The sequence below is a fragment of the Electrophorus electricus genome, chromosome 10, assembly GCF_013358815.1.
Source record: "Electrophorus electricus isolate fEleEle1 chromosome 10, fEleEle1.pri, whole genome shotgun sequence".
Taxonomy (NCBI): domain Eukaryota; kingdom Metazoa; phylum Chordata; class Actinopteri; order Gymnotiformes; family Gymnotidae; genus Electrophorus; species Electrophorus electricus.
In genome coordinates, this window is record NC_049544.1 from 4,600,447 (window position 1) to 4,626,649 (window position 26,203).

A 26,203-nucleotide genomic window follows, 5' to 3' on the forward strand; every position below is an offset into this window, starting at 1 on the left:
AAATATGGGTAAAACTTCAATAACAGGGTAAAACTAAGCTGAAATGTCCTAACTACCACGAGCAACACTATTATTACACTCACTGAATCATATTCCTGAAAAACATCTGAAAGTGTATTTAACACCCACTGAAATGGCTGTTGTGCCATTATGTTCATACCAGTGCAGGTGGGCTCATGGACCCATCATAGCTTTGGCACGATTAATCACATGGTCTAATAACCCTGTGACATGCATACCTCACACAAAGGAAAAAGAGAAATCTTGTTGCAGCACATCTCTTATTTCATTGATTTGTATTTAAGGATTTCATCAGTCTCACTTTCTTTTTATATATTACATTACACTACACATACATCAAATATCAAGATTAGACAAACATTTAATAAAAGAAAATGAGCTTGATAACCAGCAGTCTGAAGCAAATATTACATCAGTGGTAATGACTTAATTTCTGTTGAATAGTGAAATACATAAAACTAATTTAAAAGCAGAATAAAAAATGTTATATTTCTTAAATATTTGCAGCAAATGGTTTTGGAGTAAGTTCTGCTCTTGAAGTCTATAGTTATGCTGACTTGTATATACCCTTTAAGGGGTCTTATAATAAACTTCAGCTAAGCTGATAAAGTAATGGAACAGCCATTAGCCATGGCATATGCACACTGCATTCCCGTTTTCAATTAATTATTAAAAAACAACAATATGCTAAAAAGTTGTGAATTTTGAACTAGACAATGACAAAGTTAAGCAATGAGAAAGTTGTGTGACAAACTTCCTAAACATGAAGAATAACATCACTTCCATTGCCATCTTGTTCTCCACAGTTTATTTCCATGGTCAACAGTTAAATAAGCAGTGTCCCATCTTCCTCCAGCAGTTACAGCTACAGCTCTGAGATGTGCAAACCACTTGTACTTTCTGGTGATGATATTTGCACATTAGAAAGCAAACCAGTTTTTAGCTGACAGTCCAGAACATCACTAAGAATTATACTCCTAGAAAACATCTGAAAGTGTATTTAACGCCCGCTGAAATTCCTCTGTCTCTGTGCCATAGCGTTCATACCAGTGCAGGTAGGCTCATGCAGTAATCATAGCTTTGGCACGATTAATCACATGGTCTAATAACCATGATATGGCTGTGATTGGAACAAACGGTGAGTAGGCGGGAGCATGAGACACCAATCTCATTTTGTGGATCTGCAAAATAAATGTATTGAAGGTATTAAAGGAAAGACTACTCCAGGAGCATGAGTCTGTGTATGCAGTCATGTGAAACTATGGATAGTTTGTGTGCTTAATTTCACACAGCACATAATACTGTAGCCTTTAGGTGACTCAGCCAAATAACATCAATGTATGGTTTTGTGTATTTATAAACTGCTTTTAATTATAAATAAATAATGCAACACACACACACACACACACTTGCACATTATATATACACACACACACATGCACGCACGTTTCAACAGGTATACTTACATTCTCACACCACTGCTTACTGTAAACAATTAAGTTACAGCTACACCACAGCTTAGTCTCCAACATCAGACACTCTCCTTCATACTTAGACCAAAGTATTTACAAACTATGCTTACCATTCCAGTGGTTAACTGGGAAAAGATTCCACTGGACACACCTATGACCTTGTCACAATTTCTGTAGGACATCTGAAGTGATAAAAGGTGTTGTCCTGGTTGCCTCGGGTCACTGCAAGTAAAGCCCAACTAGAATACTGTAGTCAGTGATGAGGAATCATTGTGAACCAAGAAAGGTGTCTTTTTCACAGTTAAGACACTAGACTGTCATGTCAAGGTTTTCAGCTGCAGTGCTGGGTTTAAACTACTATAAAAGATTAGAAATCATTCTGGTGCAAAGCATTTTTTGTGCTTGTTGCTTTAAGTAAACCATTTGAAACAGCAACTGGATTGACAGCTGCATACAAACAATTCGGTCTTTTGAAATATGGCTCGGGTCCTTTCATTTCTTAAATACTGGAATAAAAGGGTAGCTATTTTTTTGTTGTATTCTTAAGATGTTTCAATTAATAGTGAAAAATTATATGCAAAGTGATGATTTATATTTCCAGAATTTCATTACTTAGCTGATGCACAAACATACATAGCCACATACCTATAGCTACCCCCCCCCCCCACACACACGTCTAGAATGCCTTGCATATAGTACCTGCATACAAGAACTGTACGTTCTTGTTTGTTTTGTGGGAATTCTGACATTAGTCCCAAATGTGTTAGAGCAGATAAACCATGAACCTACATGTCTTGGATGCTCCTGGAGGCTTTGATTACATGGTTAAGGGGCATTACACTGGAAGTAAGGTCTGAAAGCCTTTTCAGACCTTTTCCACTAGATGAAAACTGGGGTAAATTCTTATGTTTTATTGACTAAACTGTCCCAGTGAGACTTCATGCTAAAGGGAAACAAGGAGATATTAGCCTGGAATTCAGTGGACAGACCTGTAAACGTGCTTTCAATTATGACTAGGTATTAAAATACAGTTTGTGCAATGAGTTAATTGCACTAACCCATCAGAAGCCTGCATGGCGTATAGTAGTTTAGCTTTGGGAATGGGGCACACAGACCTTACCAACTCCCAAAGTTCCATTCCCAAACTCTTGCCACTGGATGACAATAATGGAAATGTTTACAGTACAAGCAGACAATGCACTGAATTAACATTAATAAAAATTAACTATTTCATGTATGTAAAAGTAGCTGAAGTCTACTACCTATGTTTTGTGAGGCTCTGGACTGGTAACATGAGACCAGCCATGCATGAGGCTACATGTCCGTTCATTGCTGAGAGTGAGATTTGCTGCAAAATCACAGTGCCTGACCTTCGTGGAAGTCCAGCATGAGACAAGGCATGGTCATTATGAAACAGAAGTATGCCATCAGCACACCTGTAGGTTAGAGAACTTCATCAAATCAAACAAGAGCATACAATTTATATGCCTTGCACTTATTTGGACTATTCACATCAGGCAGCAGACCTGTGCATTGATGCCAGACTCAGTAAGGTGTTGTAGTACTGGAGAGGGCTCTCTCCACTCTGATGAGGGACTACTGAGACTGTCAGGATATGATGCACAGGAAACTCCTCACAAATCTCCTCACACATCTTGGAACCAAGCCCTACCCATAAGAGCAAGATGTGTAAATACAAAACAAAACAAACAAAAAACAAAGATGTACAGTATCTCATCAGAACAAACAACGCTTATTTGTTTACTCTGGTGATCAAAATCTTTGCAGTGGAGATTGATTATAGTGTTTGAATCCCTTGTTTTGACTGTGCTCACCAGATCCTGTGCCTCCACTCAGGCTGTGCAAAAGAACAGTTCCACCATAGTAATCTTGTCTCGTTGCCTCCTTACGCACTGCCTCCATTGTTCTGGCGAGTAAACCACTCTCACCCCTACTTTGGCCTCCATGGTAACCTATTTTTCAGAATACTACAAGCTTAACAAAACAGCAGACGTATAAATTAATTAATTAATTTTTTAAAATCCTATGGAAAGTATACAACTCATCACACCATAAAGTAAAAATGTGTATGTGATATAATTTGGCTTCACCATATGCCCAGTTGCTTCCACATCCTCCTTTTCCCTGTGATGTTGGATGGGTGCATTTTACTGCATGTAAAAGAACTGAGTGGGATATTTCCGATTACAGAAATGAAAGTGACCTTGCAGTTTTGACTTACTTGTTTTTCACAAATTCGCAACATCCTCTGAGAACTTTCGGTTCTGAGTCAACACACTGCAGATAGTTTACCGTCCCAGGAACTGAATGGACATCTGGACAAAGAAGCAATATTCTCTTATAGCAGAGACAAATATTGACGTGTTTGATTGTGAAAGCAGCTAGCTAGCCACTACCTTCTCTTGTGCTGACTTGACTTTTTTGTTATGAGCCTCCACAACTCGAGGCCCAGCTGGTTCCCACATTGTCCAACTTGGAGTACTACAGTAGACATCTTATTTTTTCCCCTTGTCAAATCAATAAAAATGTTTTCGAGAAGCAATGGAAAAGTCTCACAAATACATGTGGTTACCCGTTACTCTTAATCGGGAAATAACTAGCTAATCCTAAAAGAGATTCCCAAGCGTAGCTAAATTACCTTTCGGATGTGTGTTAGCCTATTTTGTATCCCTGTAATCTCACAAGTATTCCAGATAACTTCAGACACAGCTCGGGTGACTCAACTATTACCTTCAAACCAGCTAACCTAGCGACGCTAGCTTTCTTTTTTCGTTCTATTTGAGCAGCTTTTCGGAAGTCGTTTAAGTTTACTTATCAACCTCGTCACGGTTTGAATTCAGTTTGAGAGGAGGAGTCCAAACCGGTGCATTGTATCGAGCCGACAAGATAACCCGAGGTTGCCCTGGTTGTCTTCGTTATAGCATGAAACATAGAAGAGTCTTTTAGAACATATGGTGCTAATACCGTGCACCAGGCATCCTGCAGGCCTGTTGATAGACTCCATTGGATGAATGTGCACCTACAATGAATTCAAACAATCTTGACATAAGCCCAAGGCTATCTGGCTAGTACGCCAAATTGTTTTCGAGGACGGTGAGCTAGCTATCGAGTAGCTCTAGGTGCAAGTTACCCTGTGTGGATCTGACGTTTGCTGGTGGATGTTTATAGACCGACCGAAGAGGGTGCCGCTATTGGCGTTGACGATGGAGGATTTAGCCGAACTAAAACAGAGTCTAAAGTGAGTATTTTGCTGTTTTATATTGTTTTATAATCCTTTTATCCGTTCACAAGGGTGGTCACAATAAAATCAACATGCACTCCAAATGTTTATCCGTTAGCTAGCTAGCTAACGCAGATGTGCAGCTAGCTAGGTAGCTAAATGGGTACTTGGCTAATTTACTAATCTTTAGCTATATACTAGCTAGCTACAGACCATGTTACACCCCAGGGGATATAAGGTATTATCCAACCCTATTGGAAATGACTAACGGATCACTGTTGGCAAGTAACGAGGTACAGATCTCTCCTAGATGAAACAATCAGACCTATAGCTTACCCAATATATTAGCATCGATACTGGATGACTAGCTTAGCTAGCTAACCTGGTGGACAGCTAGCTAGCCTTCGACATCACACATATCAGCACATACCCAAGTAAACACATCTTTTATTTATTTTTATTTATTTTATTTTTTTTGGGGGGGGGGTTTACACATCCTTTGAATAAAACATGTCAGTCCGAAGTACACTAACGTAAACTAATGTAGCTAAGCTCCAGTGGCAAATTAAAAACTAACACAAGCAGACACAAGGCCTCTCTTTTAGGCCTCGGATCCACGACAACAATTTCACAACCCCCACATTACCCTTCAGTGATAACGAATTATTTTGTTATTGTTGTTAAGTGATTCACTAATCCAACCACACTTCCACCTCTTTATATGTTAGGTATCTTAGTTCCTTCGTTAGTTCACTTGCTAGCTATCTAGTTACACTTGCCTAGCTATAGATTAATTTATTTGCCCACTTGGGAATATATTGTCCTCGGACATGCAAACGTTTTATCGTCAATTATTTTGTATCATCAGCGCCAATTTATCAGTATTGCAAGCTTAAATATTGCTCGTTGTTTTGCCTGCAAAAACACGGCATCGAAATAGCGTGCATAATCTTAAAGATCTGCGATTATTTTGGAGTAAGCAAAAGCTTTTGCCCTCAACACTGAAACAAAAGGCAGCTTGTCTAGCTAAAGACAGAAAATAGTATCTCTTCCTTCGTCCTCCTTTCCTTCAAAAGCTCTAGGTGCTACTTGCTTATGTGTCAGTATAGAGCATGACGCGTTAGGCTCAATTGAATTTAACACGTTTGTAAGGCTTCATAAGCCTCCTTGCAATTCTTTTAAGTCAAGACACACATTATGTGGCATAGTTGACCCAAATTGTATTTCGTACGTAACCCTATTTCCTTTATAATGAACGAAATTTAGTCTTGACCTAAGACCGGTCATATGTGTAGCTAAATTAATCTTTACATTGCAGTGTCCCATTAGCTGGGGCCTTGCACCTCTTCATGTTTTCAAATGTCACCTTATCTTAAACAGTCAAAGAAGCAAACAAGGTTACTATTGCCACAGTTTAACTTTAATTCATTGATATATTTAGATCTGCATTAGGGTTAATATTCACACTGAGAGGATACATTCAGGGGTAAGGTTGCAGTCAAATCGAAACATGTGTACAACCTAGTTTGTGAAAAGCCTCATGTCAAAATGAGATTCCATGTCTTTAGGTAAAATGCAATGGATTGAAATGACTTGGTGTGCAAAGCAAAGAACAATGTCTAAATGGAACTATGATGTTTCTCACCATCAGGTGTTACATTACATCAGAGAGCTTGCTTCTCTGAGCTGTTTTTCCCCCAGTGAGGCAGCTTCCTTCCAGTTGCTCCTCACTTGGCCTGCCTCAAAATGGATGCCCTGCTGAATCCTGATCTCAGGTAAACTCTGTCAAGTACGGCTGAACAGCTAATTTGAGAAAAGCATACATGCTGCAAGGGTTAGCATAAAATTTTTAGAATAGCCTGTCAGTCATATTGAGGTTTTTTATTTTACTGACTGGTGTCATGGTAATTTTTGAGTAACTGTGCAGCAGGTATTGCTGCTATTCACTCTTGGGCTTGAACATTTAGAGAACTCTGGTCTGTCATCAGTGATGGCCATTTTGTCAGAAGTTAGTGTATCTTTAGCCCTTCACACACATACAAAGAATGTTAAGCCATACTTTAGCTATTGGAATTCTGATCATGGTTCTCCTGGTCTAAGCTTGGTGTGGGTTGGTCATCAAAGAAGGATTTTAGATAACTAAGCTCTTGAGCATAAATAATACAGATGTTAAAGCTAGCTGACATTCTTGTCTGTTGACTCACCTTTTCCATGAATTAATTTTTAAATGAATAACCTAATGTTTAGAAAAGGAAAACAAGCTAAAACCCCCAAATTAACATAAATAAATTTACAGTTACAAAGAAAACAAACATGAACAATATGAAGACAACCTTTGTAGAAAAGGGCCCTTGGTAAGAATTACAAAGATATTACCTGTGTTGATTTATTCATATCTGGTTGTATGGCACTAAAGAGATGTATAGTGATATAAAATGCTAGTATCATAAGTAAAATGCTAGGTTAATGAGTTATTGCTTTCTTAGGTTGGCAGAGCATTGTAGAGCAGAACCTCATCCTACTTTGTGATGCACACTAGTCCCCTAAGTTCTGTAAGTTATGAGGTGTTAGTAAATTCTAAACCAGTAGAGCCCACACTGTGCATAAAACAGACATTCACATTGGGTTAATATCAGTATGGATGATTAAGTTCACTTTTATAAATTCTTATCATTGATAAATGCAGAAGTGAATAGTTGAAATACATTCTACAATAATGAAAGTTACACATAGGTTGGTGTTTATTTTTGTTTGTTCTATATCAGGAGTTAATGCTGGAATACATTAAGATGTTATGTAGAAAAAACCTGACTGCACATGAAATAGACTACATGTAAACTACACTTTGAGAGTCACTAAAAAGAAAGCACCTCCATTTTCCATGACTGTCATTGTGGAGTGTTTCTGCTATGAAGGTCAGAAGGGACAAAAAGAATCCTCTGAGGATGGCATAACCCAGTTATTGCATGGGAGCCTTATTTGATTCCATAATAAGAAGCAACAGACTTCTCCTTGAAATAAGGCAACTTTTGTTGATGTCATAATTTTGGTAGAATGAACTTTTTTTTTTGTACAGAGGAAATTAACTAAATGGTCTTGTGGAACAAAATAATATCTTTTTGACTTAATTTTAAGTTATGATTAGAGTCTGTTATTCATTTTATTCAAAAATATTTAATCAGAATCATCTCTTCTTTGTTTGCTCTACATGCTGCTGATGTTCAACTATTTCAGGGAAAAGGAGCACGATGGTTCGGTAAGTTTTTTTTTTGTTTGTTTGTTTTTGCTTAAAATTGTTTGCTTATATAGGTATTATTTTAACTTGCTTATTAAGGAAACTCTTTTCATGGACATAAAAAATACTTTAATGTTATGCCCTCTGAGACATAACTTTAATGTGTAGTCTTTTGATGTAGTGGGTAACTAGAAGGTTAACTAAATAAAATTGCAGCATATTTGCTATTTTCATTTAGTTATGTATAAGTAAAATGAATCCTGTTTCTTTTAGCTAAGTGGCCCTGGTAGAAGTGAGATAACGGCAAGCAAAGTGTCCTCATATCAGGAAATAACAGAAGGAGCTGGGGCAAAGGACATCATGATGTTTCACTGGGCATTATCTCTTAGTTTAAGCAACAGTTACAACATTTTACATGAGCAAACAATGCCATAGTGTTACTATTTATTGTAAAATGTTTTCTGCTCTTTTGCTTTTTTTTTTTTTCTAGATCAAGGTAGAAAACACCTCAAAACAAGTCATATTCAAAGGCCTTGCCCCTAGAGTTGTTTTGTCAAACCACTTCCTGGCTAAAGGAACCAAAACTAAGGTGAACCTTGAGGAACAGGGTCGACAGAAGGTATCCTTCAGCTTCACACAGACTAAGAAGCCAAGGCAGAATGTGTTCCTTGCTCCACCAAGTCCAGAAAAAGCTGCACCTGAAACTTGTTCTGCAATGCTGTCTGCGAATTTGCCGTCTATGGACCAAGCTGGACAGAGTGCAGAAAATAAGAATGAGCAACTCGACGTTCCTGCTGTGGCCATTGAAGTGGCAGAGTCCCAGGCAGCACAGTCCCCAGTATCCCTCCTAGCCAAATCAAAACATGATCTTGGCAAGATACATTTTAAAAAACAGATTCTTAGTGTGTCTGTTGTTGAGGAGAGTCCCACAGTTCATGCTGTTTCAGATGAGACCTCAGAGACGGACGTTTTAATCAGATCTTCAGCGAGCATTGAAGCTGAATCTGTAGTGACTACGTCTCAGCATAACACGATCTCTGATAGTCCCTCTAAAAAATCTGACAGAGAGGAAGGTGCTCAGGAGAAATTAGACACTTGCCTTAAGGGACCAACTGATTCCTCCCATATTGGGAAAGAGTATAAAGATCGTCCCAGTACTTCTGAGCCTGAAGTCAGAAGAGCTCAACCTCAGTCAGACATTACTCTGCCTATTTCTGAGTTTGATGGGGATTCTGCTTGGACATCTCCCATCCAAAAGTCTAGTGACCCCAAGAATCTTGTAAAGTCAGACAGTCAGAGTGCAGATGTTAAGAAGTCATCGAGCTCCAAGTCAGAGATCTCCGAAAAATCCAGATATGATAGGAGGGAAGAGAAAGATGAAAAGGGGTCTAATCGTTCTAAAATGGACAGGGACTCTAGGCACACTTCGTCACGATCCTCTCGTTCTGACCGAAGAAGGACCAAGAGTCGATCACGGTCTAGATCTCGAAGTTCTCGAACTAGTTCTTCCTATTCCAGATCTGAAAGATCAAGAAATGAAAGACAGTCAAGGTCAGATAAGTCACATTACCATGATTCTGAAAGGAGGTCCCGTAGAAGTTCTCCTTATCGTGAACAGAGGAGTTCCCGCTCTCGGGCTGATGGCAGATCTCGAGACAGCTCCGACTCTGAAGATGACCTTAGGAAGCCAAGGACTCGAGGCAGTGACTCTAGCCGATCCTCCACTTACTCTACTTCACAAAGAGATTCTAAGTCAACCTCTCACTCAAAATACAGGGATTCAAAATCCATAGAGTCTTCTCGCTCATTAGAATCAGACAGAAGATCACAGTATTCAAGAACAGAAAGATCTGGAAGAACTGTTGACTCTGAACCTAGTAAAAGGACCTCTCCTGAGTCCGAAGCCATTCTTAGGAAGTCCAGTTCCCATTCAAAATCAGAGATAAATGCTAGCATTTCAACATCCAACCAAGATACATTAAGATCAGAGAAAAGGGTCCTGAAAAACAGTGGGAGCTCTGACTCTGATGAGGAGCACAGAAGGAAGTCTCAATCACAAGGCTCAGACAGATCTTCTGGGTCCTGGAGCTCATCATCTAAAAAAACAGATATTTTAGAGTCCAAGTCTTCAGCTAGTATAACTGGAACAGAGGGACAATCAGTAGATACATTAAGTAATGTAAAGCTGCCACTCTTGGGGTCTCAGGGAGAAATTAACATGATGGATGTTTCTCAACATGAAGATAATAGTCAGTTTAAATTAAATTATAATTCTTCCCAGCAAAAGCAGCAGGCTATTCTAACGGACAAATCAAAAAGTGAAAATGTTGAAATACAAGTGGCGAGCAAAGATCCTTGTAGTGTGGCAAAGAGCACAGTTCTCCATGATGGGGAATTAAGTACTACTGTAAGTAAATGTCATGTAACTGTCAATGAAATTTCTGTTCAGGGTGCCCAACTTGGAAAGCAAATAGACACTCTAGTCCAAAATGAAATTCAAGTTTTTTCAGAGGCACAGTTTAATGTAGCAAATTTTAGTAACCTTTGCAAAAGTAATGATTCTTCTAGCTTGAGTAAGCCATCTTGTCCAGGCTACACTCCCAGTGATGATTCAGCAGGATCATTGGCAGACACTCTTTCTGTGAAAGAATTACCACTAGACACCTTGAAACCCAACACTACATCTGGTTCCCACTTGATCATCAGTAAAGAAGTAAGTCAAATGGCCATTACTCCAAATATTAATACCATTCACAAAGAACCTCAGCAACTGAATGTCAAACCTGAGCAGTCACAAGCTGTTGTTATGAAAAGGGGAAGTAATGTTAAAAAATCACGTTGGGATATTGTTGGACAAGACACTTCAGAACATCAAGCCCCTAAGAAGATGGTAAACCAAGATGCAGCTGTGAAAAAAGTAATCTCAGTTAAGAGAATTGAATTTAACAATGATGTGAACTTTGAAGAGGCATACTCTGAGAAACAAGACTCCGTGATGCAGTCAATAAAGTCTGAGGAGGTATCACAGAGAAATGGGAAAACAGAATCTCTGAAAGAAATCAGTAAAGTTCCTAGTCTGCCATTTGACTGTGGTACACAACAAACCCATGATAGAAGTAATGAACATGTCAATGTTAATACATCTGAAAATAAGGTTCTTGAGTTTCCTCTGAAATCATATTGCAGTACTGCAGCTGTTATTCATTTAGATCAGAAGTGTGCTAATTTTGAGAAATTAAACAGTGCTGACTCACACAAACCTGTGCCTCGAGATTCAGTATCCTTCAGTTGTGATGGTAAAGGCCACAGTGAGGAAAGTGAGACTGATGACTATGATTCAGATTCAGATGATGGGCAAGTCTCTTTGAAACGACTACACTCTGTGGTGGTTGTGCCAAAGAATTCTACCATTACCCTTGAGACCACTGACCATGGAGTTCATCCTACATTCTCTCCTAGCCTCTCAGATCACTTTGGGCAGCAACTAACCCATCAAGCAGGTCAGTTAATTAAGGACATTAATAGTGAAAGTCCTCACAGTCTTAACTCCCAGTCTAAGCTTGGGGAAGCTTCAGCTGAAGGAAACAAACATGTCTCATTAGTTGCTAATGACAGATGTTCACCACTATCTGCGCGAGTGGCCTACCAATCCCAGAGCAATATGGTTGACAGTACCAGCCATTCTGAGGCAACCGCTGCACTTGCTCCAACAGATATAAACTGTACCATCCATGAAAGACCAAAGATGTGTGTTCCCACTGGCCAAACACCTACATACTATCTGGAGAATGTGCAAAAACAGGCTGACTTTGGTCCTTATCAAAATTATGATACACCAGACAGCTGGCATGGGAAAAAAGGGGGAAGAGAACAATATGTAGAATTTAGATGCCCAGATGATTTTAGGGGACAAGGTAGTTTTAACGTGGGCTGGGACTTCACTCAACCAGAGCAGCCCAGCAGCACATTTCAGCAACCAGACAGCAGTCAACGGCTACCCCAAGTAGGCGGTGTGTTTAACAGCCAAGGCAATGTTTACTGGACCCAGTCAGCTGCCTCTTATAGAAGCATACCAGTCAAGACACTTGTGCCTTCTCAGTATCATGATTCACTGGGCCAGATTCACCCAGACTCCCTAACTAATGACAGCGAGGAAGACTATGAGAGAAAATCAGTTGCACTTAGTTGTGGATCAGTTTCTAGTGAACCTCCAGTGTCCAATGCATTTGTTCAAGCCCATGAGATAAGCAGCAACTGCAGCTTTGTGGGTGCCATTGTCGAAAGTCAGATAGCCTCAGAGCCTCCCAGAGAAGTCAGCCAAAAGCCTCATAGAGGTAAAGGTCCACCCAAGAAGAGACGCCCAGAGATGGAGTCTGAATCAGATAATGAAGCGGAAGCAGGGCTTGCTTGCAAGAGGGAATGCATAGAGGAGCATGAGAGCTCTAGGAGCTCAAAAGAGACTAAGGTGTCCTCAGACCGAGAAGATTCACAGCGACCACTGCTCAGTCTGAAAGACTTTCTGGACCCTGTTACTTGGAAGGAAAAAGCCAAGCAGAAAAAGATGCCTCCCTACTTTGAACTCATCGACGAAAATGTGTATCTGACAGAACGGTCAGTATGAGGAGTTTATCAATTCCAAATAGGAATTTTGATTGTGTGTAACTGGATGAGCTCAGCGGTAAATGTTTAATTGCAAGTATGTTACACAACTGATCTACTGCCACATAATGAAGGCAGCAGAAGTGAAGATGTCAGTAGTAATTCACTACTGTAAGTTTTTTTTAGTCTGTGTTTAATGGCTTGTCTTTGTTTGCTGAACCTTCCTTTAGGTTTTATCCTATAGCCTATACAAAAATTATAGCTAAAATATATAGCTAAAATATGGATCGTTTTGTGATGCTGTGCTCATCAAGCAGCTTTCAGCATATGAGTTTCTCATATACAGTCCAATCATGTAGTCTTATATAAATAAGTGTTGGCTTCCTTGAGCGCATAATTTTTTCAAAAATTTGACATTTGAAGAATGAATTGACTGTACAGATTCCAAGCTTACTAGATTCAAGGTAAAACCTGTAAATATAAATAACTGAAATCTTTTTGCGACTACCTCGTTGAGGAATTGGTTATTTTCAGTTATTCATTGAATGTTTTCCCACACTATGGTATGTGTTTTTAGTTAACCATTCCTGTGGCTATGACATGCATTATAGTCCAGCAATGTAGTATTGTTCATTATTTTTAATATGTAGAAGGAAACAATAAAAGGAAACAATAACCAACCATAACTGCTAATCTGACCCAACAGCAAGAAGAATAAGTCTCATCGCGATATTAAGCGAATGCAGTGTGAGTGTTCTGTTCTTTCGAGGGAGGACCGGGCACGAGCAGTTATGGCTTGTGGAGAAGATTGCTTGAATCGCCTTCTTATGATCGAGTGGTATGGGCATAATAACTTTGTTCGTAATGTTTAGAATTTGCTTTAATGTTTGTTATACACCTGAAAGTAAATAGGTGTACATCTGAAGTTAGTCATTTACCTCTAGCTTAATGTTGAGGCCCTATATCATTAAAGATGACAAATAATGAAGCTATTTCATTCTATGTTCTTTTTTGTTTTTTAAATAAGTTCGTCACGGTGCTTGAATGGGGTATACTGCTCCAACCGGCGCTTCCAGATGAAACAGCATGCAGACTTTGAGGTCATTCTAACTGAAAGCAAAGGCTGGGGTTTGCGAGCTGCCAAAGACCTACTTCCGTAAGTACCACTTACCTTGGATTTCAAGAGCAAATAAGACAAGTAGCAATGACTGTTAAGTAACCAAATGTTATTTGGTTAATTTCCCCAGGAACACCTTTGTGTTGGAGTATTGTGGCGAGGTTCTAGATCATAAGGAGTTCAAATCCCGAGTGAAGGAGTATGCTCGCAGCAAGAATATCCACTACTATTTCATGGCATTGAAGAATAATGAGGTGAACCTCTGCCCTTTGGTCAATGTGCACTTATGATGCTGCTGCTGCTGATGATGATGATGAATATTATTTAGGCTAGATGGAATGCCTTTGTCTTGCATACATATACATGTGTACAATACAGTGAAATGCTTATTTCGCGTATCTCGGCTTCTTTGCAAGTCAGAATGCAGGGTCAGCTATGATGATGATGATGATGATGATATGTATAATTACAAATAATAATAATATTCTTTTTAATTATAATTTGAAATTGTATTGGATTGTTCTAAGTTTCTGGTTCATCCACAGATCATTGATGCCACACTGAAAGGCAACTGCTCACGTTTCATGAACCACAGCTGTGAGCCCAACTGTGAAACTCAGAAGGTCAGTCCTGTGCTTGGTCAATACATTGGTGTGGTATGCACTACTTGCATGGCCAGCCAGCAACTTTTAAATGAACTTAATTTAGTTTCTCAACAGTAATGTATTGTCCTCTCTCTTTGGAAACGTCGTTCTGACCAACTTGTATAGTGTCTGGCAGTTCTCTTTTTGCTGTCAAGGTCACTATATATTAACGCTTGCTATTTTCTTTCATAGTGGACAGTAAATGGTCAGCTCAGAGTTGGCTTCTTTACTACCAAAGCTGTGAAGGCTGGTACAGAGCTCACCTTTGATTACCAGTTCCAGAGATATGGGTAAGGAGTGACTCATTTGCTTTCAGTTGCTTTTCAAATTCTTCCACAACAACTATAGAGCGCTGTGAAGCTTTGTATACTGCTCACTCCTTCCTTTAGTAGCCAATGTTTGGTCATCCATGATTTCCTACTTTCATCTCCCAGGAAAGAGGCTCAGAAATGTTTCTGTGGGGCGCCCAGCTGTCGCGGTTTCTTGGGTGGGGAGAATCGTGTGAGTGTGCGTGCAGCAGGGGGGAAGAAGCAGAGGGAACGATCTCGGAAGAAAGAAACTGTCAGCGCTCTTACTACGGTAATTGGAGTGGGCTGTATCATTGTACTGTACATTTAAGACAAACGACAAAGTGAACAGATTAAGGCTTCACAGTATTAAAAAAAATTTATACCATATTGCCCTATATTGCAATGTTGATACATACTGCAGTAGAAGGTATACCTGTGAGTGTAAAGTTAAAAATAAAATAATGGCCTGGATTATATTGACCGAGTTTATTTACATTTGTTAGGTCATGCGAGTGCTGTAATTAATAGATCCATTGAATTCTCACTTGGAACATCTGAGAATGGTCAGAATGCTCCAGCACCCAAACCCAAAAATGTAAATAAAATAAAAAAACAGCTTGTGATTAGAGAGCTCACTGCAGCCACCCTTCTATAACATGAGTGTTGCAAATGCCAGCATTGTGATAATAATTAACTGATATATTGTACACATCATCCTAATTCCAATCCACAGGCCTTTGTCCTTTGCTTCACAATGTAATGGAAATTCTCCATTTCCTGCTATGCCTAGCTATTCTTACCACTGTTCAAAGGCAAGAGTGTTGAGGGAACCATTCAGGGCTAAATTAGGTCAGCTTCCCACCTGGCATGTGATGATTGCTCTGAGACTTCCAGTGCCTTTTCTGGCCCATAAATCCTAAGCTTGGCTTGATAAACAGTGTTAGGAATATTGTAATAATTTAATTTAAGTTGGTGACAATAATTAAGTAAATTATCAGTTTTCTTTTCACATACCATTGCTACACAGCTTTAAAAAAAATTTTAATAAATTCATTCCTTTGCATTTATTTAACCATTCCCTTTGTACAAGTGTTCTAAAGTTAGTTTAAAAATTATGCCGTAGAAAAGGCTGCATTTAATTATGACACAAACACATTATTAATTTACTACAGATATTTTTATATATATTTAATATATTTTTTAGAACATCACTTGAAAGGTTTATAACAAGATTATAAACCAAAACTTTGGTCTCCAAACAAATGAACATTGAGAACTTGTTTAAATGTTAAAAGTGATGTACATTTTTACAAATTATCACCCAAGCTAAAGAAGTACTGTTGCTCAAAATTCACTCTTGTTATTCTTGTTTCAACTGGCAGACTGACATGATTTGTATTATATTAAAGATGCTCAAACTTTAAACTTCTGGAAGTTGTTACTAACAGTACAACATCTCTAGTGGAAGTGAAATTTAAAGCAACTTCAAGAATATTTGCTGTCCAAGTCGGCTTTCACAACAGGAAAACATTGCTAGTGTAATGTCCAACAATAGACAACTGAATTGAGATTGAAGCTGTCATTTTCATTGAGTTTGTCCATGATTAGGCACTTCCATGAAAGTACTAGTGATTTTTTCTGAAATTGACATGTTTGCTGCAGGTGGATGAGGAGCTGGAGGCTCTCTGGGAGAACGGGGAAGGGCTAAGTGATGAGAAGCAAGTGATCTCCCTTTGCAGGCTGATGGTGCGGGTGGAGACCATGGAGCAGAGATTCACTTGTCTGAAACTCATCCAGGTGTGTGCCAAAACAGCGATGTTATGAGGATTTGTTTTCCTCTAAGAAACTCTTTCTAACTTGTGTACTTTGTTGACATGCAGAACACCCAGAACCATTCATGTCTAAAGCAGTTTTTGGATCAACATGGTCTCTCGTTGTTGTGGATATTTATGGTTGATCTTTCTGAGGCTAAAAGCAACTCTGTTAACAACATTAAACTGCAGCTGGAGGTAAGTGAACACATAGCACATTTACACAAACTTAACCACAAACATTGAGCTCTTGATGGAGTTAGACTTCAAAGTGTTTGCACATAATTCATAATGAATGGTCTGTCTGTAATACTCATAATCTCCAGATTGCTCAGAGAATCTTTTTCACATGTCAAAAATGTTTAGACTAAGAAAAAAAACAGTGCTTAACATCTATTCTCCCTGCTGGTTAAAAAATATAAATACCCTAATTTGGAGAATTTTCATATTGTCTACTGTGATTGGCAATATTTCTTACTACAGTACCAAAAGTATTCAGTACTCTTAGGTCATTTAGATTAATCTTAATTACAAATAATGGAAAGATTATTCTGACTAGTGTTTCTATTTAAAACCAATATGCTCTTAAAGAATATTTAGAATGTCAAAATGCATTATTTACCAGCATATTTTTAAAAATAAAACCCCCAAAATGGTGCATGCAAACATATTCAACCCCTTTAGACTAGTACTTGGTAGAACCATTTTTGTAACAATAACAGCTTTAGGTCTGCTGGGGTAAGTTTATACCAGCTTTGCACACTCTTTGGGAATGATGAGTCCTGTTTTTTGTTGTTGTTTTTTCTTCAGTAATGGCTTCTTTCTAGCCACTGCAGAGCTCTTGGTATCATTGATGGCCCATGACTCCAGTCTCAACCACTGAACTCTGTAGTTCCTCCTAAGTGCTTTCTGACATAGTGCTGAGTTTTACAGGTTTGCCGTGTCTAGGCAGTGTCTGGGTTGTATGACGCAGCTTTCATTTTTGCACTTTGGTCCAACAGTGCTCACTGAGATATGCAAACAGTTGGCTGTTATTTGGTAGCCTTTTCATATCTTATGTCAAGTTTTATTTCTAATTTCCATAGAATGATTTTAATTTTTACAGTTGTCCTTAATATTTGCAGTCTGACCAAAAGTACTTGAATTAAGGGAGTATTTTATCCAGAAACTTCTAATGCAATTATAAGTAACATTAATTTCTAATTTAATTGTCCAATCATATTTCATAGCACAGGAGTCTTTTAAAATGAAATGACAGCACACAATATCAGTGTCGTTTGTAAAACAGGCAAATATGATGACTTAAGGCATTCTGTGCAGAGTGTATATAAGCCAACCATGGTTATGATGTTAAAGCCAACACAATTTGCTATCTTTTGATAAATTGAAATGCTTTATGGCAATCGTCCAAGACGAGTGCTACCGACAATCTTGCAGTTGTTCCTAAACCCCTCAAACTATCCTTCACTGCTGTACTCCACAGATAATGAAGGCCTTGGCAGTGCTGCCCATCTCCACTAAGAACATGCTGGAAGAGAGCCGCGTGCTGCAGTTCATCCAACGCTGGGCACAGAGCCACCCGCTTGGCCAACCTACAGAGCAGGATGGCTACTCCAGCGAGAGCACTTCTCGTGCACAGACACCCCTCAACACTCCCGATGGCCCCCCTGCAAAGCTGGCTCCCGAGCTAGATGGAGACACACCAAAACGTGCCGTCTACCGCCGTCTGAAGATCATCAGCGAGAACAGCCTGGACAGTGCTCTCTCCGACGGTAGCAAAGCCTCCGATGGTAAGGAGGAAGAGGATGAGGAAGAGGAGGAGATGATGGAGCAGCCGTTGCACATGGAAGCCACAATGGTCACAACAGAAAAGGGAGAACCCAGTGTGAGAGACACGGACACTTTGGCTGAAGGAGATCCACCGGTGAAACAGGAAGCTTCCGATGCTGTGGAGAGTACGGAGTCAAAGCCAGAGTCAAGGCAGGAGGACAGGACAGAAGATGGAGCAGATGAGCAGGAAACAGAGGAGAAACCGACCGGCGAGACGGAGGAGAAACCGTCTCAGGAAAGGGAGCAAAAACTGACCAGCGAGATGGAGTACAAACCGACCAGCGAGACGGAGGAGAAACTCTTTCAGGAAAGGGAGGAGAAAACGACCAGCGAGACGGAGGAGAAAACAACCGGTGAAACGGAGGAGCAACTGTCTCAGGAAAGGGAGGAGAAGCCGACCAGCGAGACGGAGGAGGAGATTGAGGCGAATCCGACCAATGAGACACAGGAAGAACCAACTAGCATTAAGGAGAAACCTACCAGTGAAGAGGAGGAGAAACTGACTGAGCTGATGAAGGAAAAACTGACCAGTGAGACAGAAGAGAACCAGTCATCTTCATTTGAGGAAAAGCTGGTGGTCCAGGAAACCAAGCATGAACCTGAGCCTACAGAGTTAAACAGCCAGGCAGTGAGAACTGCTGAAGATCTGCCTCATACCAGTGTAAAAGCTGAAGTAGATGGCATTAGTTCTGTAGAACCTTCTGATGTGGCGGCATCTGCCACTGAACCGTCCATGGAAACTGAATGTTCTGAGCGTTTAGTTTTGGATGTAAATGCTATATGCCCTTCCACCATGGTCATTCTGTCTGTGGAGCCCCCTGAAATCACTGTAGAAACGGTTCCTTCTGACTCTTCAGCAGTTGCCATACCTTCTGATTCTTCACTTCTCACCATGTGTAAAGCCATGGACAGCGTATCTCCTATTTCTACTGCAACCCTTGTGGAAAAACCTTCAGCTGAGGTTAAAACTGTTCCCGTGGAGAGCACTGCTTCACTTCCGACTGCCATAACAGCAGAGATGCCTCCGTCAAGTACAGCAGCAACAGAGAGCACAGTGGTGGGCACACCTTCCCAAGATGAGGAGGAGGGCATTTCCGATGTGGAAAGTGAGAGAAGCCAGGAGCCTCAAGTCAGGGCTTTGGACATTAGTGAGATGGCTGCCCGCCTGCTTGACAGCTGGAAAGACCTGAAGGTAAGGTGACTTCTCAGGCAGGATTCCATGTGATAAGGCATGTTCTGTCCCCAAGCATGCACTGGCATTTCACCTTCTAGAAGTAAAAGTTGCAGAAGTAAATGGACATGGAGTTAAATTTAATGAACGCATAGAGTAGTAGAAATTCCAAATCTCTGTTCTTAATCCATTTGAACTGCTTAACTTTGGACAACTAGAAACTTTAGCGATTTATGATTGTAAAGGTGTCTTTGGTCCATGTTTCAGGAGGTGTACAGGATCCCAAAGAAGAGTCAAGTGGAAAAGGAGTCAAATGGTAGTGCTAGGAGCCTAGCATTGCATCAAACGTTATTTGTTTTCTTTTGAAGTTACTTTTCACTGGTTATACAGTAATGAGTTACATACTACTGGGCCGATTTTGCCCTTATTCATGAATATGAATTTTGCTCAATGGTGTCTGCTGTGCTGTCCCTGAACAGATCGCAGTCGAGAGCGGGAAGCTCTGTTCACGACCCGTACCACCTCCAGCAGCCGTGAGAGGGAGCGTGAACGTGAGAGAGAGCGCGATCGCGAGCGGGACCGAGATCGGGACTGGGAGCGCGATCGGGACTGGGACCGAGACAGGGACTCGGACAGGTCCACGCTGCGCAGCACCGAGAGGAAGAGGAGACGAGGCTCCGCCTCTCCTCCTCCCCCTTCGGCCTACGAGAGGAGCAGTCGCCGAAATGAGGACCGGTGAGATCAGTACTATCCAGCCTGGGAATGAATTGTACATTGTGTGTGTGTGTGGTTGTTTGTTTTTAAATGATGCCTTGCGTGATCACATACTGCTGTATCTCAGTACTGTTGTATTTTTTTTCCCCTCCAGCTATGATCAGGCCAGCAGCAGTAAGAAGAAGCCTCGAGCAAAGGAGTCGCGTAACAAGCTGACAACAGAGGAGCGGCGTAAGCTCTTTGAACAGGAGGTGGCTCAGCGAGAGGCCCAGAAGCAGCTGCAGCGACTAGCGTTCAATCCACTCGTCTATACTTCCAGCTCGAGCTTCATGGCCTACCCGCCCGGCTACCCCATCCAGACCTACGTGGACCCCGCTAATCCCAACGCTGGCAAGGTGCTGCTGCCTACCCCGCCCGTGGAGCCCATGTGTGTGGCTGTGGCCGGCGCTCCCGCTGCCGTCTCCTTTGAGCAGCCTCCTAGTGTCCAGCCGCTCATCTCCGACCTTGGCCTCGCCCCGCCGTCCCCTAGCACCACGCAGACAGGCCCAGCCCCCAGTCTGGCGCACGTGCCCGCCTCACTGGAGCTGCCATCGGCCGTGCAGCCGCAGCAGTTCGCCCAGCCTGCCGCGCCGGCACAGGACCCCGCCGTAGCCGTCCTGTCGGTGCCTGCGCAGGCAGCTGCTGCCCAGGTGCAGGGTCAGCAGGGCTATGCAACACTATGGGACCCCAGCACACAGCAAGCTGTGACGGTGCAGACTCAGCCGGCCCAGCAGTACTCCAGCACGGCCCAGCCACAGACTGCCATCTACTACCAGAGCCAGCCGTGCCAAGCCATCTACAGCATGCCTGCAGGCTACACTCAGACCAACGCACCTGTCATCCAGGTATCTTTGTTGGTTGAGAAAAGCATATATAATAAGGGTGCACAGCTCTGGTCCCACGCAGCTGGAATCAAGCACAGTTTGGTGCTTCCTCTGCTCCAACACACTTACTAAACATGGTTTTTATCTCATTGAATGAATTGGGTGTGTTTTGAGAATGGAAATCACCAAACTGCTGTATAATGTAATAGTTTCACAGATCGATCTATAGAACTTCAAGAAACTGAGAAAGGCAGAGCATCTTTTAACTAGTGTTTCCCTATCAGAGCCCAGTAAAAAAATAAATAAATAAATTAAAAAAAAAACAAACAAACAAAAAAAAACATTTTCTTCTGTCCCCACAGGTTTGAGTTTTTAGTTCTGCCTAATGTCATTCCTCCTCCTCCTCCTCCTCCTCCTCCTCTGAGCCACTAGAGCAGTTGTTCATTGTCTTCTTGTTCACTCAGACGTACACCGAGCCAGCTGCTGGCTACCTGCATGGCCAGCAGGTCTATGCAGGTCACCAGCAGGGAGTAGTGGTTCAGCAGGGCGGCACGGTGACCACCATAGTCACATCTCAGGCCGTACAACAGGTAATGTAGTTTCTTGTCAGCACCACAAGGGGGTGGTGTTTTTGCCTTTTGATTTTTAGGCATGTGAAGATGAATGGAGGTGAAGGTTCCTAGCAGCCACCAAGAACCTTGCCTTTTTATCCCTGATATATAATTTGATGTTTCTTTCTTGACTTTAATAATGAAATAATTTGTCCCTGTGAACACAAAGCAGATATGTAGCCATTTGAAGAATATTCATATTTTGATATTGACATAACTTTCAGAAATGTAAAGCTTTTCAGTGCATTACCCTGACACTCTCCTGTCCTGACTGGTATCTCTGCAGGACATGATTGTCCCGAACAGCATCATGGACCTCCCTCCCCCTTCACCTCCCAAACCCAAAACCATTGTCCTGCCTCCAAGCTGGAAGGTAGCACGTGATCCTGAGGGCAAGATCTACTACTACCATGTGATCACCAGGTAAAGCTCAGTGGGTATTACAGAGACAGGGTGCATCTCTAAGTGCTTCAGATTTGTTTATTTATTGTTTTGTTATTTATTACAGCTTGGCCATGTCCCATACCTTGTTCAAGTAGTTAGATGCCTGTTAAATCTTCTTGATTCCTGACCATACTTGGGGGTGTTTCAAGGCTTGAAGCTCAGTAGGAGTTTGGAGTATTGGTCTAATTTTTAACCAGTTTTGCATGTCTCTTAGACAAACACAGTGGGATCCCCCCAGCTGGGACGGGACTGGAGAAGAGGCCAGCGTGGAGCATGAGGCGGAGATGGATTTGGGGACACCGACATACGATGAAAACCCCTCGAAGGTTTGCACTGTGTCCCGTTCCTGTTGCTCTTTTAACCCCATCTATCCTTTACTGTTGGGGAAATTGTAGAATAGGTTTGGTCTTGTCTGAGAAATATGGTAATCCATCTGAAAACTGTGAAAGTGCCCCCAAGTAATGCACGTTGTCCTGGAGTTCTCTTTGGTGCCTGAGGTTGGTTTGGCCCCTGTGGCTAATTAAAGACGGTGCAGTGTGTAATGAGCCACAGCTGGGGCTCATTCCAGGAGAGACAGCACTTTGGGGTTAAGAAAAGGGATATTTGTACTTCAAGCACTCTGTTTAGCTTCCAAGTTTAAGAGGCTCTGGTTTTGACTTTAAAATGTCATCAGAGACAGGTCAACAAGAGGTTAGTGAGTGAGGTGAGTCATATTTGCATGAAGTATTAAATTAAATGTAGGCATTTAATGTGTTTTTTTGTTTTGTTTTTTAAGTAATTCATTAGATTAATTTTTTTGATCTCTCGGCCCACATCCATCCTGCCACAGACTGCTGTGCCCTTGAGCCAAAGGAGGGTGGCTCTAGTTCTTATTCTCTCAGTTTGGGTCTCTTAATGAGAGCCATTTGAAACCTTGTTTATACTCAACTAAACAAAGCACATTTGTCATTATGACTTTGATCGTGTCTCCCCGCCCTCTTAACTCGCATAGGTTTTGTCTCTGGTTTTCGGTATATTTCCCATGAAGAAACGAAAGTCAAAATGTAAGACTCCTGTCTATGGTTTTCACTTTGTTCACAGTTCTCGACCAAGACAGCTGAGGCAGACACCTCCAGCGAGCTTGCAAAGAAAAGCAAAGAAGTCTTCCGCAAGGAGGTACACTTCTGGTTCTTCCATGTAGAAACAGATGCAAAAGGTCCAGGTTGTTTTCCTTTTCTGACTTTGCTGCTCTTTCCTCACGTGTTCAGATGTCACAGTTCATTGTGCAATGCCTTAATCCATACCGAAAGCCCGACTGCAAATTGGGCCGCATCAGCAACACTGAGGATTTCAAACACCTCGCCAGAAAGGTACGGGCCAGTGTTATTCTGAAAGCATGCCCATCCCCTAAATCACACTCTCGCGTGTCTGGTGTACCTGTGCTTTCCATTCATTTTCTGTGTGTGTTTGCATGCTAACAGCTAACCCATGGAGTGATGAACAAGGAGCTCAAATCCTGCAAGAACCCTGAGGATCTGGAGTGCAATGAGAATGTCAAACACAAGACCAAGGAGTACATCAAGAAGTACATGCAGAAGTTCGGCCCTGTCTACCGGCCCAAAGAGGACGCGGAGCTGGACTAGCCTCCTTCCTCCTGCCACCGCCGGTGGCGAGCAGTTAGCAAATTAGGCAGCGAAACTCTGGACCCTCTTATTACTTCTGTTTTTATATTGACTTTCTCACCATGTCCTAACTGCTGCTCTGAAGCCTCTGTCCCTGCCAGGACATAAGGCCATCGCGAGGAAAAGTCCCGCAGCCAGCAAGCCGAGAAGCGGGCAGAGGACGCACATGCAGGGTGCTACAGACTTTTTTTGTTTTGTTTTGTTGGTGGTTGTTGTCGTCCCCCTTCCCCCCCCCCGTCCCCCAGATATCATGTATGCTTTTAGCCTTTTCCACAGTGTCTTCTTAAATGGCCACTCCACACTGTGGTTTCAGCTTCATCGTCTTCGCTTGCTGCGTCATCCTCGGCTCAGTTCCGGACTTTTTACGTGGCTGCCGAGAAGCATCCAGCAAAAACGTGCAAGTCCAGTTGCTTTCCCTTCGCCACCTGCTCACGCGCATCCCCCGGTCACTCTAGTTGCCGTTTGAAAGGTCGTCTCGGTTGCCTGCGGCTACCGCTGGCCGTCGGTGACTGCCATTTCCTTGCTGGCTGCTAGTCGAGGCAAAGGGGAAGCAGAGCCGGGTTGGGCGGTCGAGGCAGATGCCTCTTCAGGACCAAGTACGGTCTCAGGATAGAGGAGGACTGTTCTCGTATTAATTTCATGCATTGAATCTGGATGTGGCTCTTGTCCCCAGGCTCCCGCCGTCCCACAGAGCAGCTGGGCCTCGGGACGTCCCGTCCAGCCACACTTTACGGCTTTTAATGAGCTGCCGTGTGAAGGATGTCTGTTCATGTGTCCATTCGAAGCCTCTCACGGCCACTCTGACCTCACAGCAGGGGCCATGTAGCATTTATTGTTTTATCAACGTTTTTCATCATTTTACATTAACTGTCATTAACAAATTGCCCTTTTAATAGCATCACACAAGCAAATGTGAAGGCCTTCTGGCATATTGTGACTTGTTTGTCCCCCATGTTAAAGCTGATCAGGGGTTGTTTTTTTTCCCATAAGCTCTTGCTGTTAATGAACCCCACCTCATTAATTTGCATTAAATCTTTTTTCCCAGAACATGTATTATATTGCTTTATATGTGAATATATTGAGAGATAGTTTTTGAGACCATTTAAATAAGCAGAGACTTTGTTAAAGGACTGTGGTGATCACGGCTTATCATGTAAATATGTGTAATTATACCAAACCAATAAAGTGGGATCTTGGGGACAAGAATCGATCTCCAGTCCCACCAGCAACATCAGTGCTCCCATAGTAACCAGGATTCCATGCTTTCCCACTGCTCCCTGTCTTGGGTTGGGTTTGAAATTAAAGATATGGGGGTGTGGTAGTTTTGTTTTTATTCACCCTTTCTTCTCTGTCTATGGAAAGACTTCCTTTTTTTTTTTTTTTTTTTTTTTTTAATTGTACAAAACGGAGTATCACCCCACTCCACTGTAAGTACTGTGCAAGCACATTGTCATACTGAGTGTAAAGAACATTTTAAAATAAACTTTTTTTTGTAAAAATGTCATTCTGCCTTGTCTCTTGCTTCCTTTGTTCACATACCTTGGAAGTGTTTTAAACGCTAGCGGGCTGTCCAGTGGCTGCCTGTTGGTTTTTAATATCGAGCATTAAACCAGAGGCTCACTTCTCTTATGGCACAAACAGCAGTACTCTTTCAGCCCATGTGGAGCCCCTTACCCCAGCAGACCTGTTGGGTGACTGACACCACAGAACACAGTGCCACGGCAGATGTCTGGCTCCACTAAACGGGGAAGGGCGCAGTATCAAATCGATGCACTGCTTTCAATGGAGAACTCTGGGAGACTGGTATGAATGGGGGCTCTGCATATCCAGCCTGTGCCCTCTCAGCGGTGAGTACCCGCCTCCCGTTCCTCTGGCTCTTCTCGTGCAGAGCGGCTCTCTCTGTGCCAGGGCATTCCAGTGGGCTGCTCCAGACCGCAGTTAAGCAGCCCCATCTGGAGAGCGTGACAGCACACAGAGCCGCCCGGGGCCCGGGTGCTTCTCTGTTCCTGTTTAACGGTGCGGCCTAAGAAATCATTAACAGATTGGGAGCGAGCGAGCACAAGCGAGGGCTGTGCGGCACTGAGCACGCCTGATGAGACCCTGACAAACAAGGCAGCACAGGCCAGTCCTACTGTCCCCCAGCCCCACCGCTAGCCCCTCGGATACGGTTAGGAATTTCGTTATCCGCACATGCCGGCCATCCGAGAGAACTTGCTATAGCTTAAATCCCTCTGACGTTACTGTTACATAGAAGAATAACAACAAAACCCCCATATGGAACAGTTTCTTGTGCTCAGTGAAATGGATTTAATTTTGATCAAAGACCTGAAAGTGAAAAAGAGTGTTTGAACTGAACCGACCCCGAGAAAGAGGCGTTAAACAATATTCACACAACACATGCAATTGTAATTGGTTTCTGTTGTATAAGTAAAGTTGCTTGCCAAGGCAGTGTGCCTGTGATGAGTGGTGGGGTTGCACA

At 42.0% G+C, this 26,203-nt stretch overlaps 2 protein-coding genes across 5 annotated transcripts; one reads left to right on the forward strand and one right to left on the reverse strand.

The window, feature by feature from the left end:
- Window positions 1-303: 303 nt before the first annotated feature.
- Window positions 304-4,243, reverse strand: LOC113570707 (tubulin gamma chain-like). 4 transcript variants are annotated; one of them, XM_035530438.1, is made up of 9 exons: window positions 4,153-4,238; window positions 3,911-4,021; window positions 3,736-3,829; window positions 3,605-3,638; window positions 3,329-3,466; window positions 3,020-3,161; window positions 2,756-2,929; window positions 1,604-1,715; window positions 304-1,202 (listed from the first exon to the last, which is right to left on the reverse strand). In XM_035530438.1, the coding sequence occupies exons 3-9, from the start codon at window positions 3,757-3,759 to the stop codon at window positions 1,083-1,085; spliced, it is 744 nt and encodes a 247-aa protein (XP_035386331.1). In that variant the 5' UTR covers window positions 3,760-3,829; window positions 3,911-4,021; window positions 4,153-4,238; the 3' UTR covers window positions 304-1,082. The 4 variants fall into 4 exon arrangements, with proteins under 4 accessions (XP_035386331.1, XP_026855081.2, XP_026855084.2 ...); XM_026999280.2 differs by lacking the exon at window positions 3,911-4,021 and having other exon boundaries at window positions 2,756-2,863; window positions 4,153-4,243; XM_026999283.2 differs by lacking the exon at window positions 3,911-4,021 and having other exon boundaries at window positions 2,864-2,929; window positions 4,153-4,243.
- Window positions 4,244-4,667: 424 nt separating this feature from the next.
- Window positions 4,668-25,228, forward strand: setd2 (SET domain containing 2, histone lysine methyltransferase). Its single transcript, XM_035530437.1, has 22 exons — window positions 4,668-4,752; window positions 6,386-6,509; window positions 7,969-7,990; window positions 8,460-12,580; window positions 13,275-13,406; window positions 13,596-13,724; window positions 13,816-13,939; window positions 14,231-14,308; window positions 14,522-14,619; window positions 14,764-14,908; window positions 16,282-16,416; window positions 16,500-16,628; window positions 17,914-19,452; window positions 19,699-19,747; window positions 19,911-20,166; window positions 20,300-21,029; window positions 21,473-21,598; window positions 21,906-22,042; window positions 22,278-22,389; window positions 23,144-23,218; window positions 23,311-23,412; window positions 23,524-25,228. The coding sequence occupies exons 2-22, from the start codon at window positions 6,481-6,483 to the stop codon at window positions 23,683-23,685; spliced, it is 8,430 nt and encodes a 2,809-aa protein (XP_035386330.1). The 5' UTR covers window positions 4,668-4,752; window positions 6,386-6,480; the 3' UTR covers window positions 23,686-25,228.
- The last annotated feature ends 975 nt before the right edge of the window (window positions 25,229-26,203 follow it).